This window comes from Symphalangus syndactylus, chromosome 12 (genome assembly GCF_028878055.3).
Source record: "Symphalangus syndactylus isolate Jambi chromosome 12, NHGRI_mSymSyn1-v2.1_pri, whole genome shotgun sequence".
In the NCBI taxonomy this organism is placed as follows: domain Eukaryota; kingdom Metazoa; phylum Chordata; class Mammalia; order Primates; family Hylobatidae; genus Symphalangus; species Symphalangus syndactylus.
Window position 1 is genome coordinate 67713203 of NC_072441.2, and position 18153 is coordinate 67731355.

At 38.2% G+C, this 18153-nt stretch overlaps 1 protein-coding gene across 4 annotated transcripts in view; it reads right to left on the bottom strand.

Annotated features, from left to right (window-relative positions):
• Nucleotides 1-8231: 8231 nt before the first annotated feature.
• Nucleotides 8232-18153, bottom strand: part of TSPAN2 (tetraspanin 2) — a 43634-nt gene continuing 33712 nt past the window's right edge. For 2 of the 4 annotated variants that reach the window (XM_063624640.1, XM_063624641.1), the window contains 2 exons: nucleotides 13947-14030; nucleotides 8232-10786 (listed from right to left, as the gene is read on the bottom strand). In XM_063624640.1, the coding sequence (XP_063480710.1) occupies nucleotides 10721-10786; nucleotides 13947-14030 (150 nt within the window). In that variant the 3' untranslated portion in view covers nucleotides 8232-10720. The remainder of the gene's footprint in view (nucleotides 10787-13946; nucleotides 14031-18153) is intronic. The other 2 variants (XM_063624639.1, XM_063624642.1) reach the window with 2 other exon arrangements.

The following is an 18153-nucleotide window of genomic DNA, read 5'->3' on the forward strand; positions in this document are numbered from 1 at the left end:
GGTGAAGTCTTTTTACCTTTCAAAAGAAACTTACATATAATACCTTACAGGTACATGTTATAGTAAAAAATGAAAGATCATGCTGAAAAAAAGTAGAAACCTTTTGTCCCTCTTAAAATATAACAACATAAATTTGATTTGGATGAGTCCGAACTAAGATGATGCAGTTAATCTACTAGCTTTGAAGGCCCATGAGTGTTCTCTCCCAGGGGTGGCGAAAATGAAGTTGTTGAAATTGAGGAGGTGGTGGTCAAAGAGGATGTCAAAGGGGCCATGAACCAGGAAAGCTGGGGTGTGGTGCACCTACTAAAGGTCCAGTGGCTTTCCCAGTGGCCGTGGAAACTGCATTTTACCCATGACAGAAGGGTACCTCTTCCTTTTCATCTTCAATAAACTTGTTTCAGAAGGGAAAAAATGCTATCTCCTTCATTGCCATCTTCCCACCAGCCTCATTCTCACTCAGCCAAATCTATATACACTGCTCACAGGGTAAGGAGATAAATTATAGTTGCTGACTGCATGAGGAACCACACTGGACCCTGCATCAGTGTGCAATTTTATAGCTTGAACCATGGATAACAAAGGAGCAATTCTGCAGAAAAGAGGTATGACTTATATAAAAAATATTAATTAAAATACAACTATAGTTCATCCTCAGTATCTGTGGGTTCTGCATCTGTGGATTTAACTGACTATAGATTAAAACAATTTGGATGAAAAAAAAGAATGGTTGCATCTGTACTGAACATGTATAAAATTTTTCTTGCCATTATTCCCTAAACAATACAGCATAACAAGTATTTACATAGCATTTACTTTGAATTAAGTAAATAAGTAATCTAGAAATGATTTAAAGTATACAGGAGGAGCTAGGAAGTGGGGCAAGATGCTAGAATAGAACCCTGCAGTGATAGTGCCCCCTACCTGCAGGAACATCAAATTGAACAACTATCTACAAAATAAAGCCCTTTCAAAAGAACTAAAAAATCAGGTGAGAGATCATAGCACTTGGTTTTAATAAAATAACAAGGAAAGACGCATTAAAGAGGGTAGGAAGGACAGTATTGCATTGCCTACACCACCCCATTCCTAATCCCAGGCAGTGCAGCACAGAGAGAGAATCTGCGTGCTTAGTGGAGGGAAAGCAAAATATGAGGGATTTTGCATTGGAACTCAGAGCTGTTCTGACACAGAACACAACACCAGGCAGAATTTCTCTGATACTCAAGAAGGGAGCATTTCAACCAGTCCCGGGACAGAGGGGAATCTTTTGCAGCAGGAAGAGGAACACAAGTCACAGCTGGCTTCACTACAGGCTGACTAAAGTGGTCTGGGGCTCCAAATAAATTCAAGTGGCAGTCAGGCCATAGTGACTTTCATCTTTGGGCAAACCCTGGTGTTGCATTGGTCTTGGAGGCAGTGGAATTGGGATGTGACCTGGTGCAACACCAGCTGCAGCAGCCACGAGAGTGCTTGTGTCACCTCACCCCAACTCCAGGCAGTGCAGCAAGGATGGAGACTCCTTCCGCTTGGGGGAACAAGATGTTACTCTTTGTCTTGCAACTGGGTACCAGCCCAGCCACAGTAAAACAAAGCACCTAGAAGAATCTTGAAGCCCCTATTTCTAGGCCACTACTCCTGGACAACACTTCTAAACCCACTCCAGACCAGGAGGGAATCCACTGCCCTGGCAGGGCAGACCCAATTCTTGGCTGGCTTTACTACCTGCTGACACAAGTGGCCTTGGGCCTTGAATAAACATCAGTGCAGTCAGACAATAGCAGCCATGGGCCTATGCTGGTTTGGGAGGTCCCAGTCCTATGCTGGTTTGGGAGGTCATGGGTATCAGATGCAACTCAGTGCACTGCCAGCTGCAATGGCCACAGAGTGCTTGAGTCACCCCTCCCACAACACCAGGTGGCCAACCCCAGAGAGGGACTCCTGCTTGGGGGAAAGAGAGGGAAGTGAATGAGGGACTTTTCTTGGGTATCCAGGGAATTCCCTTATTTTCCCCAAGTCCATCAGGGATGGGTATCCAGGAATCTGCAAAGAATCTTAGTGTACCTGGGCTTTGGACACCCTCTAGTGCTGAAATAGCTGTAATGACACAGGCTTACTGAACTCAAGACTCAGCTGCCTTTGAATTCTTGGAAGGCCTTCTGAAGAAGGATGAGGATAAACAAGGCCAGACTATGAAGACTGGAATAAATACCTAACTCTTCAGTGCCAAGACATCAATGAGCATACAAAAGCATCCAGCACAAAACTTCAGGAAAATATGACCTCACCAAACAGACTAAATAAGGGGCCAATGGCCAACATTGCAGTGGTGGAAATATGTGATATCTCAGATAGGAAATTCAAAATAGATGTTTTGAGGAAGCTCAGTGAACTTTAAGAAAACAGACAGAAAAAAATTCAGAAACTTATTAAAGACATGTAACAAAGACATTGAAATAATAATAATAGAAAAGAAATAGAAATCTTGTAGCTGAAAAGTACAACTGATTAACTGAAAAATGCATAATCAGAGTGTCCTAACAGCAGAACTGATCAAGCAGAAGAAAGAAAGAGTGATTTCAAAGACAGGCTATTTGAAAATACAAAGTCAGAGGAGAAAAAAGAAAAAAGATGGAAGTACATTACGAGATCTGGAAAATAGCCTCAAAAGGACAAATCTAAGAGTTACTGGCCTAAAGAGGAAGTAGAGAAAAAGATGGGGTAGAAAGTTTATTCAAAGAAATAATAGATCACTTTCTAAACCTAAAGAAAGTTATGAATATACAGGCACAAGAACGTTAGAGAACAACAGGCACATTCAACCCAAATGAGACCACCCTGAGGTATATAATAATTATACTCTCAAAGATAAAGGATAAAGAAAGGATTCTAAAAGCAGCAAGGGCTGCTTTTCTTTTGAAGCAAATAACATATAGAGGAGCCCCAATATGTCTTGCAGCAGACTTCTCAGCAGAAACCTTACAGGCCAGGAGGAAGTGGGATGACATATTCAAAGTGCTGGAGGAAAAAAACTTTCAACTGAGAATATTGTACCCATAAAAGCTATCCTTCAAACATGAAAGAGAAATAAAGACTTTGCCAGACAAACAAAAGCTGAGGGAGTTCATGAGCACCAGATCTGACTTACAAAAGATGCTAAAGGCAGTTCTTTAATCTGAAAGAATAGAATGCTAAAGTGTGACAAGAAATCATCTGAAGGTATAAAGCTCATTGGTAAAAGTAAATACACAAATTCAGAATATTCTCATACATTAACTGTGGTGAGTAAACCACTCATATCTTTGGTATGAAGACTAAAAGACAAATCCATCAAAAATAATAACTACAACAATTTGTTAAGAGATAAGCAATGTAAGGCTGGGTGTGGTGGCTCACGCCTGTGATCCCAGCACTTTGGGAGGCAGAGGTGGGTGGGTTACTCGAGGTCAGGAGTTCGAGACCAGCCTGGCCAACATAGTGAAACCCTGGCTCTACTAAAAATTTAAATAAATTATCCAGGTGTGGCGGCAGGCGCCTGTAATCCCAGCTACTAGAGAGGCCAAGGCAGAAGAATAGCTTGAACCTAGGAGGCAGAGGTTGCAGTGAGCTGAGATCACGCCACTACACTCCAGCTTGTGCAACAAAGTGAGATTACATCTCAAAAAAAAAAAGAGAGAGAGAGAGAGATAAACAACATAAAAAGTTATAAATGGAGACAATAAAAAGTCAAAAAGTGGGGGAAGATTAGTTAAATTGTAGGGCTTTTTAGTTTTTCCTAAAAACAACTAAAAAACTTGCTTGTTTGCTTCTTTTCTTTGTGATCAAAGTTACCAGTTTAAAACAAGTTATTATAACTATAAGATTTTTTTGTCTCATAACCACCACAAAGCAAAAACCTATAATAGATACAGTAAAAATAAAAAGCAATGAATTAAAATGTATTACCAGGGAAAATAACCACAGAGAAAGATAGTAAGAATAAAATAAAGGACTTAAGAACCAGAAAACAAACAATGAAATGGCAGTAGTGTTTACCCATCATTAATTACATTGAATGTAAACATGGACCAAATTCTCCAATTTAAAAGACACAGGGTGACTGAATGAATGAAAAAACAAGACCCAACACTTTGTCTCTTTTTAAGTCAGAAACTGTAAAAAGAGACAAAGAAGGTCATTATATAATGGTAAAGGGATCATTCTGCAAGAGGATATAACAATTGTAAATAAAATTGTACCCAACATCAGAGCACAAAAAGAGAGCTAGATTCCAGTACAATAATAGTAGGGAACCTCAAAACCCAACTTTTGCCAATAAATAGATCATACAGAGAGAAAATTAAAAAAAAGAAACATGAAAAGTAAACTATATTCTAGACCAAATGGACATAACTGGTATTTTCAGAACATTCATCCTACTGCTGCAGAATACACATTCTTCTTGCCAGCATATAAAAACATTCTCCATCCAGGAAAGACAACATGCAAGGTCACCAAACAAGTCTTAATAGACTCAAAAAATTGAAATAATATCAAATATTCAGGCTGCAATGGAATAAAATCTAGAAATCAATAACAAGAAGAACACTGAAAATTGAATAAATACATGAAAATTAAACAACATGCTCCTCAATGACCAATGGGTCAATGAAGAAATTAAAAATATTTTAAAAATTCTTGAAACAAATGAAAACAGAAATGCAGCATACCAAACCAATAGAGTACAGCAAAAGTAGTATTAAGAAGGAAGTTTATAGTAATAAATGCCTATATCAAAAAAGTAGAAAGACTTCAAATAGACAAACTAACGATGTACCTTAAAGAACTAGAAAAGCAAGAACAAACCAAATCCCAGATTAGTAAAAGAAAAGAAATAATAAAAACCAGAGTAGAGGTAAAATGGACACTAAAAAACAATGCAAAAGAGCAACAATGAAAAATGAGATTTTTTAAAAGACAAAAAAATGACAAACTTTTAGCTAGACTAATTAGGAAAAAAGAAAGATCTAAGTAAATAAGAGACAAAAAAGGAGACATTAAAACTGATACCACAGTAATACAAAAGATCATTAGAGACTTTTGAACTATATGCCAACAAATTGAAAAACCTAGAAAAAATGAATAAATTTCTAAATACATACAATTTACCATTATTGAACCATGAAGAAGTAGAAAACCTGAGCAGATTAATAACAAGTAATAAGGTAAAAGCAGTAATAAAAGTCACCCATCAAAGAAAAGCCCAGGACCTGATGGCTTCGCTGCCAAATTTTATCAAATATTTAAAGAACACCAATTCTACTAAAACTATTCTCCAAAATTGAAGAGCTAATTCAATGAGTCCAGCATTACCCTGATAGCCATACCAAACAAAAATACAACTACAAAGAAAATGACAGACCAATATTCCCGATGAACATAGATGCAAAAATACTCAACAAAATACTAGCAAACAGAATTCAAAAACACATTAAGAAGATCATTCACCATGATCAATTAACTGGGATTCATCTCAGGGATACAAGGATGGTTCAACATACACAAATCAATAAACATTAATAGTAATAAGGACAAAAACCATATGAACATTTGAATAGATACTGAAAAGGCATTCGATAAAATTCAGTATCCTTCATGATAAAAACTCTCAACAAACTGGTGATAGAAGGAGCATAACTCAAAACATTAAAAGCCATATAAGATAAACCCACACTTAACATCATATTGAACATGGAAAAATAAAAAATTAAAAGCCTTCCTTTTTTTTTTTTTTCCTTTGAGACAGGGTCTTACTCTGTCACCCAAGCTGGAGTGCAATGGTATGATCTCGGCTCACTGCAACCTCTGCCTCCCAGGCTCACGCAATTCTCATGCCTCAATCTCCCAAGTAGCTGGGATTACAGGCATGTGCCACTATGTCCAGCTAATTTTTGTATTTTTAGTAGAGACAGGGTTTCACCATGTTGGCCAGGGTGGTCTCAAACTCCTGACCTCGTGATCCACCTGCCTCGGTCTCCCGAAGTGCTGGGATTACCAGCATTAGCCACTGCGCCTGGCCAAAAATTAAAAGATGTGGAAAAAGACAACAATGCCCACTTTCACCATTTCTATTCAACATAGAACTGGAAGTTCAATCCAGAACAATTCATTGAGAGAAAAAAAGGGCATCCAAATTGGAAAGAAAGAAGTCAAATCATCCTTGTTTGCAGAAGACATGTTTTATATTTAGAAAAATCTAAAGATTCCACCAAAAAAATTGTTAGAACTGATAAATGAATTCAGTAAAGTTGCAGAATATAAAATCAAAAAAAAAAAGTAGTATTTTTATATGCCAGCAGTGAACAATCTGAAAAAGAAATCAAGAAAGCAATCCCATTTACAATAACTACAAAAAAATTCAGGAATAAATTTAACCAAAGAAGTGAAAGGTCTCTATAATGAAAGCTATGAAATGTTAATGAAATAAATTGAAGAGGACAGAAAAAAATGGAAAAATATTCCATGTTCATGGGTTGGAATGCTTGATACTGTTAAAATGACCATATTACCAAAAGTGTTCCACAGATTCAATGCAATCCTTATCGAAACACCAATGACATTTTTTCACAAAAATAGAAAAAAAATTCACATGGATCCACACACACACAAAAACCCCTGAATAGTCAAAGCAATCCTCGGCAAAAAGAATAAAAGCTGGAGGCATCACACTATCTTCAAAATATACCGCAAAGCTATAGTAACCAAAACAGAATGGTATTGGCATAAAAACAAACACATAGACCAATGAAACAGAATAGAGAACCCAGAAATAAATCTATGCATTTACAGCTAACTCACTTTTGACAAAGTCACCAAGAACTTACACTGGGGAAAGAACAGTCTCTTCAACAAACAGTGCTGAGAAAACTGGTTATCTACATGCAGAAGAATGAGACCAGACCACTATTTCTCACCCTACACAAAATTCAAATGTATTAAAGACTTAAATGTAAGACCTGAAACTATGAAACTACTAGAAGAAAACACTGGGAAAATGCTTCAGGAGACTGGTGTGGGCAAATATTTTTGGGATAAAACCTCAAAAGCACAGGCAACCAAAGTAAAAATTGACAAATAGGATTACATCAAGCTAAAAAGTTTCTGCACAACAAAGGAAACAATCAACAGCCACTATGCAAAACAGTTTGGAGGTTCCTCAGAAAACTACCATATGACTCAGCAATCCTACTGCTGGGTATATATCCAAAAGAAAGAAAATCAGTATATCAAAGAGATGTCTGCATGTTCATATTTATTGCAGCGCTATTCACAATAGCCAAGACACAGAATTAACCCAAGTGTCCATCAACAGATGGATAAAGAAAATGTGCTATACATACACGATGAAATATTATTCAGCCATGACAATGGCTGAATAATGAATAAAATCCTGTCAATTGCAGCAACGTGGATAGAATTGGAGGATATTAAGTGAGATAAGCCAGGCACAGAAAGACAAATATCATCAAGATAAATCATGTTCTCAGTCATATGTAGGAGTTATAAAAATTGATCTCATGGAGGTAGTCAATACAATGGTGATTACCAGAGGCTGGAAAGGGTAGCAGGCAGGGAGGGATGAAGAGGGGTTGATTACTGGGTACAAAGATACAGTTAGATAAAATGAATAAGTTCTAATATTTGGTAGCACAATAAGGTGACTATAGTTAACAACAATTTATTATATATTTTAAAAGGCCTAGAAGATCTGCAATGTTCCCAACACAAAGAAATGATAAATGTTTCAGGTAATAGATATCCCAATTACCCTGATGTGATTATTACACATTGTATGCTAATATCAAAATATCACATATATCCCATAAGTATGTACAACTATTATGTAAAAATAAAAAAGTAAAAATTAAAAAAATAAAGTATATGAGAGGATATGCATAGGTTATATGCAAATACTACACAATTTTATACAAGGGACTTGGATATCTGCGGATTTTGGTATCCACAGGGGGTCCTGGAACCATTCTCCTATGAGTACTGAGAGATGACTGTACATGCAGTAAGAGTCCTTAGGGTGTTGCTTTTAAGTCAACTACCAATAGTAAATTATAGAAGGGTTACCACTCTGTTTTTTTTAAAATCATATTATTTGATTGGTAGTTAGACATTTAGATAAGTTGCGTGAAGGTTTGTAGAAAGATATAATAGGACTTTAACATAAATCAAACAAACAATTTCAGTATATAGAAAATTTAATATGAAATCACTTAAAATATTTCAATATTAAGAAGTTTTAATTTGGTGCCTTGGCATGAGACATTTAAAAGCATGTTTGGGTCTAATCTCAAATTAGTTCAGGGGAACAGAAATAACTGAAAATTTATGTATATGTGTATGTATATATATATATACACATATATATACACACACATCTGTATATACATACATGTATATATTCAAATTATATATGTATAAAGATATTTGTAGATTCAAGATATATAGTATTATATATCTATATATACTATATGTGTGTCTATTTATACAGCTATATATATATATATATATTCATCTTTCTGTGTGTGTGTGTATATATATCCACACACACATATAAAATCTATTGTTGCTTAGTGGTGGAATTCTCTAATTTTACTCATACACATATTTTGGAAAGCTTAGCCCCAAAAGGGGCACATTAATCATACATGAAACAGAACCCTTCTTTTCTACTTTAATTAATTTCTTTTTAAATTTATTTCTTTCTATTCTTCCACTTTTAACTATTGTAGTCTCCTTTAAAGTTGTTAATTCAGATAGGAAACTAAACTCACTTTTGTGGAATCAGAGATGATTCTGAGTTGGAAAGAACCCGAGTATGCACTTGGGCCTGTTTCCTGTCTTCACGCAGAGAGATAAACTAAAGCTAAGAGAGATGGACTGCCTGTTCTTTGCCTAAAAGGTCACATTTCTCAACTACTGGGGTACAAACTATATTTCATGAAGTAATTTTTGTAAAACAATTTTTCTTTAGCTATAGACACAGTAAAGTAGCCATGTATAATTAAGTTTTTAGCTTGCCTCAAATATGACCTTTGTTCTTCTAGAAAAGTTTCCTCCAAAATCAGTAGCAGTAGCAAGTATGGCAGAAAGAGAAATGTGGTTCTCCATGGGAGAGAGACTATTTGAAGCAGTTATATCTTTTTAGCAAAATGTTTTGTGAGTTTTTTGGGAGTGTGACACTTTTAGTGCACACTCAAAGACTTGTGTTTTCCCATGTATAGAAGTTCACCTGGGGGTTTCCAAAGCCTTCTGTATTTTCACTGATGTATGGCCTTATAAAATGTAGTTTTTAAAAAATCTATGGTTGACTAAATGTAACACCTCAAAAATTACTGAAAAATTTGCCAATGTGAATCCTAAATGTGGGTTTACTAACTTAAAATGAAGCATTAAGACCAAAAAAAATTGCAAATTTTATTTTCACAGGGGATTTGCATAAAAAGAACATTATTTTTGTTCTGTGTATATATAAGTATTTTTGTTTCCTTAACTTGTTTCTGTTGCCCACACACAACTAGGAGAAGATGCTTTTCTTTATTTTGGTTTGGCCAAAGATGCTAATGGTTAAATTATGAAGGACTTTGTTTATGTGGTGAAAACTGTAGTTCTTAATCTATGAAGAATTCTCTAGGTGGGTATACAAGAAAAATACAAAAAGTTAGGAAAACATGTAAACGTAAGTTATGAGGTATTTCATAGATACAGTGCCCATAAAAATTCTCTTTCCCACAATTTTCAATTGCCAGATCTCTTGCTTTAGTCTTTTTTCCTTATATTTGGAGAAACAGACAAGTTTGAGATAAAAGTCCCTTTGAGGATGTGAGGATTGCAGTAGTTTACAGCAGGGTCAGAAAATGAAAGTAATAAAGCAATATTTACATGTTTTTGTATAAGAACAAAAATATTTCCTTAAAAAGTTGTTAAAAGTTTTTTAGTCCTATAAACATTCACTTTTATAGGGCACGTGATTGTCTGTGTGACTTCTCTTTCCAGAGGAAGACTTTTTTATTTTTAAATTCTAGGAAAGCATGAATTATTCAAATTAGATTTTCCATGCTATATTTACTTTTACAGATGTGTTTAGTTCTAAAACTGTGGTTTACTGTATTCTGGGGAGAGCATGTATATAAAAAAAACCCAGGAAACCCTTACACTCAATTTAGATACAGTCAGTTTTAACATTCCACTGTGATCTCTCAATTCTTACAGCTTATTGCTTCCATTAAGAAGAAATCTCTGAACTCTCTGCATCTAATTTTCAACGGCTACAGTCTGAGAAACTGATCCATTATCACTTTTTCTAAATAGCCAAGTTCTCAAAGTTTCTGAAAGCTCTTTGATCTTTTTTTTTCTGGGAGCGAAATAGGTTGTTCCTCTTATATAACAAGAATCAGGAATTCCCAGCAAACAGATTTCATTATGTATATAAAGCATATTCCAGGAACACTCAGATCACACATGAATATGCTCTCAGTCATCATAAACAGGCATTCACTCAAGGGGTAAACCAGTAATCAGCCAAACATATGTACTCATGCAAATGTACAATTGACAGCAAATTATTTTAGATCCTAATGTCACTTCAGTATTAAAAATGAGCTGGGAGACAGCTCCTGTGACATTTGGTATGAAAGCTTTAGATTGCAATTTTCATGTAGAAGTAGCTTCATATCACGTCTCGTGAGTTTCGTATCGCACAGCAGAGGACCATGCTGAATATCATGCCAAAGATCTGAAACAGAAGGAAACACTCATCAGTGACTTTGAAATGGGTACTGATTGGTAAAAAGTTCAGCAGACTTCCTGGGTATCTAACTCAAGTTAACAAATAATTATAACCAATAATTACCAGTCACAAATGACATTTTAGTATGTTACTTAAGGTTGGCTATGGGGTAAATAATTCTAGATTAACTGTTTAAATGTGTATTATTATTGTTAACAGGTAACAAGGCTCTGCTTTAAAAGAACCTACCCTGCTTCAGAATTAGAGAACCGTTCTGAATACTTGTGAAAGACAGATACAATACTGGCTTTGGAATTTTATATTTCAGGTTAATCCCAGATCTCTTTTATATGTTTATTTTGAAAATTGTGTCCATAACCACTTGTTGTTTAGATATGCTTGTGGTCTAAACAATCTTCTATTGCTGGAAAAGCTCTGATTTTTTACAACAGTGTCCATATATCAAAAAATGGAGTATCAGCTGGGTGCAGTGGCTCATGCCTGCAATCCCAGCACTTTGGGAGGCTGTGGTGGGAGGATCGCTTGAGCTCAGGAGTTCTAGACCAGCCTGGGAAACATGGTGAAACCCTGTCAGTACAAAAAATACAAAAATTAGCTGAGCATAGTGGTGTGTCCCCGCAGTCCCAGGTGCTTGGCAAGCTGAGGCGGGAGGATTGCTTGAGCCCAGGAGGTCGAGGCTGCAGTGAGCTGTGATCACACCACTTCACTCCCTGGTGACAGAGCCCCTGTCTTACAAAACAAGAGAAAAAAAAAAAAAAAAAGTGGAGCATCACTTCATTTTCGGTCCATTTTTAAGGGAGAACAATGCTTCACTGTTAAATTCAATAGTTTTAGCAAAGCATAAACTAAAGGGTTTATACTATGGTATTATTGACTTTTACCTTTTGGATAGTTCTCTGAGAAGTTAAATACTTGAGCAAAATCAATATCCACTTCCACGGTTTGAATAGAAGAATGCCAAAGATTCTTCTTGTCCGCAATTATTTCCCCTACAATTTTGTACAGCCCATGGAACCCTATCTGTGGGCACCATTCTATAAACTACTGTCAATGTTTATTTTAAAAAATGGGTACTATGACTTTCTGGTTCTCTCCTCAATTCCATCCTAAATCAGACTAGGACCTATAAGTGCTAAATTCAATAAGATATGAATGATCAGTTGTTTTGAAAAGCGAGGGGCAGAAGCAGGTAAGGGCATGGCCAGGAACAGGATTTCAAGCTTCTGGATGACAGGACTCAGTACCAGTGTGTAGCACAGGCGATACCCAATGGACATTTAGTTAACTGATTACATTGTGCAACTCTCACTTTACAGAGAAAAGAACTAACGAAGAGGCCGGGCGCAGTGGCTCACGCTTGTAATCCCAGCACTTTGGGAGGCCGAGGCGGGCGGATCACGAGGTCAGAAGATCGAGACCACGGTGAAACCCCGTCTCTACTAAAAATACAAAAAAATTAGCCGGGCGTGGTGGCGGGCGCCTGTAGTCCCAGCTACTCGGAGAGGCTGAGGCAGGAGAATGGCGTGAACCCGGGAGGCGGAGCTTGCAGTGAGCCGAGATCGCGCCACTGCACTCTAGCCTGGGCGACAGAGCAAGACTCCGTCTCAAAAACAAAACAAAACAAAACAAAACAAAAAAAAAAAATAAGAACTAACGAAGAAAGCCGGGGGTGCCGACTCAAGATAGGCTCACTATGGGCATTTCCCCTTTACCATTGCCATAAGTTTGGATGTAATCCCTACCCATCCTGGTTTCGGTGAGAATCCTTCAGTCTCAGCCTACTGCTGACACGAGTCAGGGGTGAATGCTTCTAGGCTACTCATTTGCTGAGATTGTGAAACTCTCCATTATGTAGCACACGCTCAGACCTGCCTCAGGACTGTCCTTTGGGGAGCTGCAGAACTGCAGCCAGGCTATCCGCAGAGGAGGTGGGGAGGACCTGAGAGATGTCCCTTGATTTGGAGGGCTTCAGCAGAGTATTTGCAGCCACTTCCCCACCCCTCTGTGCTTTAAATACAGAAAAGGGGAAGGCGCTTGTGTGTCCCCTGATAACTGCAAATTCATTGATTTCCTCACAATTCCCACAGCCTTTGCCTTAGTTTAGGCCATGAATTAATCTACATAGAGGGCTAGAGACTAAGTGCCATCTTAGCATTAGCTATTATCATCCAACTCCTGGACAATGGAAATCATCCTTTAAGCTGCCTCCCAAATCCAATCTTGCCTCCCTCCAACCTTTCCTCTATCCTCTACGACAGGTTCTTCCAACTCTTGGTGTCTCCCCTTTCCTTAAGGATGAAGCCCACCGTTTCAAAGGGGCATACAAAGATCTCAACGTTGTAGACCCAATACTCTCTCCATTACCATCTCTCGCAACTCCTGCCGTACCGGTCCGCTGCTATCCATTCTTTCCACACACTCTTCTTTTGTACTTTAGAAGTACAGAGCCACCTGGTGGTGGTCTGGACGCACAACGCTTAATACCTTCTATGCCATTGCCTTTGTCTGGTAGATTATGCAGAGAGCTGGCATTTGTTGAGTGCTGTATGTCCCAGACACTTTATCTGTATTAATTTGTAATACTACTTTATATGTAGCATCCCATTTAATTTTCATGGCAATCTTATAAGGTTTATATATTAACAGATGAGGAAATTGAGGTATAGAGAAATTAAGAAACTTTCCTATGATCTCAGAGCTTGCAAATGGTGGAGCCTAGAGTTAAATCCAAGCCATGTGATGCCACAGCTTGCCCTACTAATCGCTATGCTCTGCTGTCTCTTCAAATCGTAGGTGAGAGAGATTAACCTGATATGTTGCATTGAATTTGTAACAGTAGAAAGAGACCCAGAACTGAAAATCATTTATCTAGGTTATGGATGGTAGCCTTAAAATGGGAAGTTAATAGCAATGATACACTCAAGGTCATAATGAGTTAAAGTTGAAATTTCTATTATATTTTAGAGGACAAACTATTAATATATTTATGAGCTTTGTTCTTAGAACATATAATACATTGTGAACAAAGGTCTTTTTTCTTTATGAGAATTCTCTCTTAAGATACTACCACACTTGAAGAGAAATAAGATGCAAAGTTTCAAGGCTTCTTAGAGGGCAAAAAAGATAAGTTCTAGAACTTTCTCACCGTCAGACCTGCAATTCCAATACCGACAATTCCAATGAGTTGGAGCTTAACACTGATTATGGTCTCAATTTCATCGATGCAATTCTGTTTTGAGGAAAAAAAGTCAGGAATAAAAACTGATTGTATGTGTCAGTCATTACCCTGATACAATCCTTTCCATCTCTACAGTTCATTCTGTGAGAGTTAATCCATGCCAGCTTCTACTCATGTTTCAACAATTCATCTTTGATAACATCATCTTAATAAGCTTAATGCAAAAATGCAGTTTGGGGGAAAAAAATAGAAGCCTCTCCTTCGGGTGAGATTTTCATGTTTAGGCCAGTGGCTTCTTCAGAGCCCTGAAATATAACTGGAGGAAGCTATTTGTCTGGTTCCGAGGAATCTAAAAATTTGGAGCCACTTCTTACTTGTAGCAAATAAGTAAAATACCCTTAAAACAATAACTCTTTGTTTTCATATTGTCATTTACAGTTTAAAATACTTTCTATGTCTTTGATCCAATTTACTATGCAAGGTAGGCATGACCTATTAAGAAACTAAAAAGTCTTAACAGGTTCAAGTTAAACAAAGGAAATCCAAGAATTAGAAAGCCAAGTCTTGGGAGTTAGAGGACCATTCTCTTCTGTGGTGGCTGGGCTGGGCTGGGTGAGTTCCTATCCTTTCATCTGTGCCCATAAGACACCTGTGCAGCATAGATTCAAAGGGCCTTCATGGATGTGGGGAAACTTAGACAGAAAGCCAAATAGAGATCACCTGTAACTATTATTAGTTTCCCCAACTTCAAACACTCCTATTTGGAGTGCTCTTAAGTAAAGGATGCTCTCAATCCAACTGTATCCTCAGGTTGTTCAGATCTGTTCGCTTGTCACTGGTTGGTTCCTTTGATACCATCTGAGCTATATAAAACCCTCAACTTCTCTCTTTGTATTTCCTATCACACTTCATTCATTCAACAAACATTTCTTGAGCATCTACCTTGCATTAGTCATCAGAAGAGGGGTGGTAGATGCAGAGACAATAGGATATGGTTTCTCCTGCTTTCTGGGAATTTACAGTTTAGAGAAGGACACAGATCCACAAGAGATACCTATAACGCATTCTGACAAAAGTTTGAAAACTACTGTTCTATAGAGTGGCTCCCTTACTTAGTGGAAAAAATGAGAGTCAACCTATAGCAATTCTTTCACTCTTCCTCTCCTTCTCCTGTACACTTAGATGCTCCCTTCCTTCAGTGCCAGGCATTGCTGTAGGTAGCAAGCACACTCCTGACTCCTTTTTCTCTAATCAGAGCCAAAGAGGTGCCCTTCTCTGTTGAAAGTTAACCTCATGGCTGGGCGCAGTGGCTCACGCCTGTAATCCCAGCACTTTGGGAGGCCGAGGTGGGTGGATCACCTGAGGTCAGGAGATCAAGACCAGCCTGGCCAACATGGCGAAAACCCATCTCTACTAAAAATAAAAAAATTAGCCGGGCATGGTGGCACCTACCTGTAATCCCAGCTACTAGCAGGGCTGAGGCAGGAGGATCACTTGAACCTGGGAGGCAGAGGTTGCAGTGAGCCGAGATCGCGCCACTACACTCCAGCCTGGGCAACAGAGTGAGACTCTGTCTCAAAATAAATAAAATAAATAATAATAAAAGAAAGTTAAGTTCATATCCTGCTTTGGGTCTTTCTCTCAGCTCCTCAGGAAGCCTGCACTGCCGCTTACTTTTTTTCCTTCTTATACATTCAGCCTCTCCTTATCCACTGACATTTCTACTTATCCTATCACCATGCTCAGGTTCTTCAATCAAAAAAAACAAAACAACACTCTAGACTGTCCTCCTCTAGTTCTGCCATTGGGCCCTCCTTCCCTTCACTGTCAGCTTCTTTTTGTAAAAAACAAATGTACAAAAGGTATATTGGCTTTAGTCACAAAAGGAATACATGCTTCTTGTAGAAATCTGGAAGAGATTTTTTTTTTTTTTTTTTAAAAAGAAACATCTGTATTCTCACCACAAAAGGTAATAAATTTGTTGGTGATACTTACACACACAAACACACCTACATCCTTAGGTCATTCTTTATATTCAACAGTGAGCTTTTTAAACTTAATATTACAACTTTAAAAATGCCTGTTTCACTAAAAATTTCTTTGAAATCATGATGATTATTATTATTTTTTGGAGACAGAGTCTCGCTCTGTCACCCAGGTTGTAGTGCAGTGGTGTGATCTCGGCTCACTGCAACCTCTGCCTCCTGGGTTCAAGTGATTCTCCTGCCTCAGCTTTCTGAGTAGCTGGGATTACAGGCACACGCCACCACGCCTGGCTAATTTTTGTATTTTTAGTAGAGATGGGGTTTCACCATGTTGCCCAGGGTGGTCTTGAACTCCTGAGCTCAGGCAATCGGCCTGCCTCTGCCTCCCTAAGTACTAGGATTACAGGTGAAATCATGATTCTTAATGGTGGTAAAACATTTCATCATATGAATATACTACAACTTATCTAAACAATCCCCTATTGCCACATATTAAGGGTCTGTCCAGTGTTTGTTCTTATGAATAACATGTAATGAACAAGGTTTGCACAAAAGCATCTGTCTGCATTTCTGATTCTTTTTCCTTAGAATAAACTCTGAGAAGTGGAATTTCTGGATAGAAGGGCATAAACATACTTAATCCTCTAGTCTTAATAGTCATACTGACCTTTAAAACTATTTACTAATTTATCTGAAAATGCTCATCACATCACGTTTACCAGAACTGTGTATTCTTATTAAGGGAAAGGAAAAACACTTGGTCAATTTCATACGTTAAACAACAGCATCTCTTCATTTTAATTTGCTATTAATTTTAAACATTACTTTCAATTTCCTATATTTTCTATATGTTTAATGGTAATTTGGACTTTGGCTTTTGTAAACTTTCTTTTTGTGTCCTTGGCTCAAATCCAAACTTCTTGAAAGGATGCTCTCTCTCCTCACATCTCGCTCTCTGAAACCTGGGCTCTGTCCTCACTCCATCCCTCACAGCACATCAGCAGTTGGTTCCTTACATGCTAAATCCTGCCAGCTTTTCAGCAGTTATTAGTAGACCTTCTTAGGCTTTCAGTTCCCCACACAAACCATGGCATTTCTGCCTCTGTGTTGTTGCTTACACTGGTCTCTCTGCAGATAGGCCTCCCCCTCCCGCTTCCTGCCCAATGCTTGCATAATTACTTTCCATTCTTGAAGATTTAGCTGAGACATCATTACCTCCAGTCAGCCTTCCCCATCCCCCAGCCGCTGGCCTCTCCTAAGTGCGTTTCCCTCTGTGCTTTCGGAGCACAATGCACATTCCATGCATTCCTAATCACTGGACTGTATGGACTCCATGTTCATCCCTCCTATTAGACTGCAATGCAAGCTCCTTGTGAGTAGGAACTTTTGCTCCTTCCCCTTTGCATTAACAGTGCCGAACATAAGGTAGACAGCTGATCAATACTGAATTGCCCTCAACAGCAGCACCTGGGCCTGGTGACCATTCCCTCCCCTTCCCATGGTGTCTTCTCACTTGTGTCTGGCCACCCCTCCCGGTTTCCTTCTTTGGCACCTCTTCTTTTGCCCACCCTTAAATTGTTCCCCAGGGCTCTATCCTCATCCTTCTTTTCTTCCAAGTCTAATGGATCAAATCTGTATTTATAGCTTTAAGTTTCCCATCAAGTACTGACACTCAGACATCTCTCCTGAGCCACAAACCAGATCTTCCAACTGCCTACTGGATATTTCCATTTGGAAGTGCCACTGGCTCCTCAAAATCACCATGTTAAACACAAAGCTCATTTTCTTTTCTCCACAATTGGCTCCTTTTCCTCTCTCCCTCAGCTCCGTAAATGACACCATCATCTATGTAGATGGTGAAGCCAAAAACCCAGTAGTGGATTCTCCTCTCTTCTCTGGTCACCACTCCTGTAGATGTCACTTTCTAAAGGGCCCTCTTTAACATCTCTTGCTAACAACAAGGACAGCAGCCTTCCCAATGGGTATCTCAGCTCAACGCTATTCATTTTCCATCAATCCTCTATGCTGCCACTAGAGCAAATTCGGTAAAATGCAGATCCCATCCCAGATTCTACCTTCAATGGCTTCCTAAGCTAGCAGCATGAAGGCTAGACTTTTGGCCTCACAAGAGTGTCCGTGGCCCTTTGAGTATGGGTCCCTCCTTTCTGAAGTACTCATCTCCCATAGGC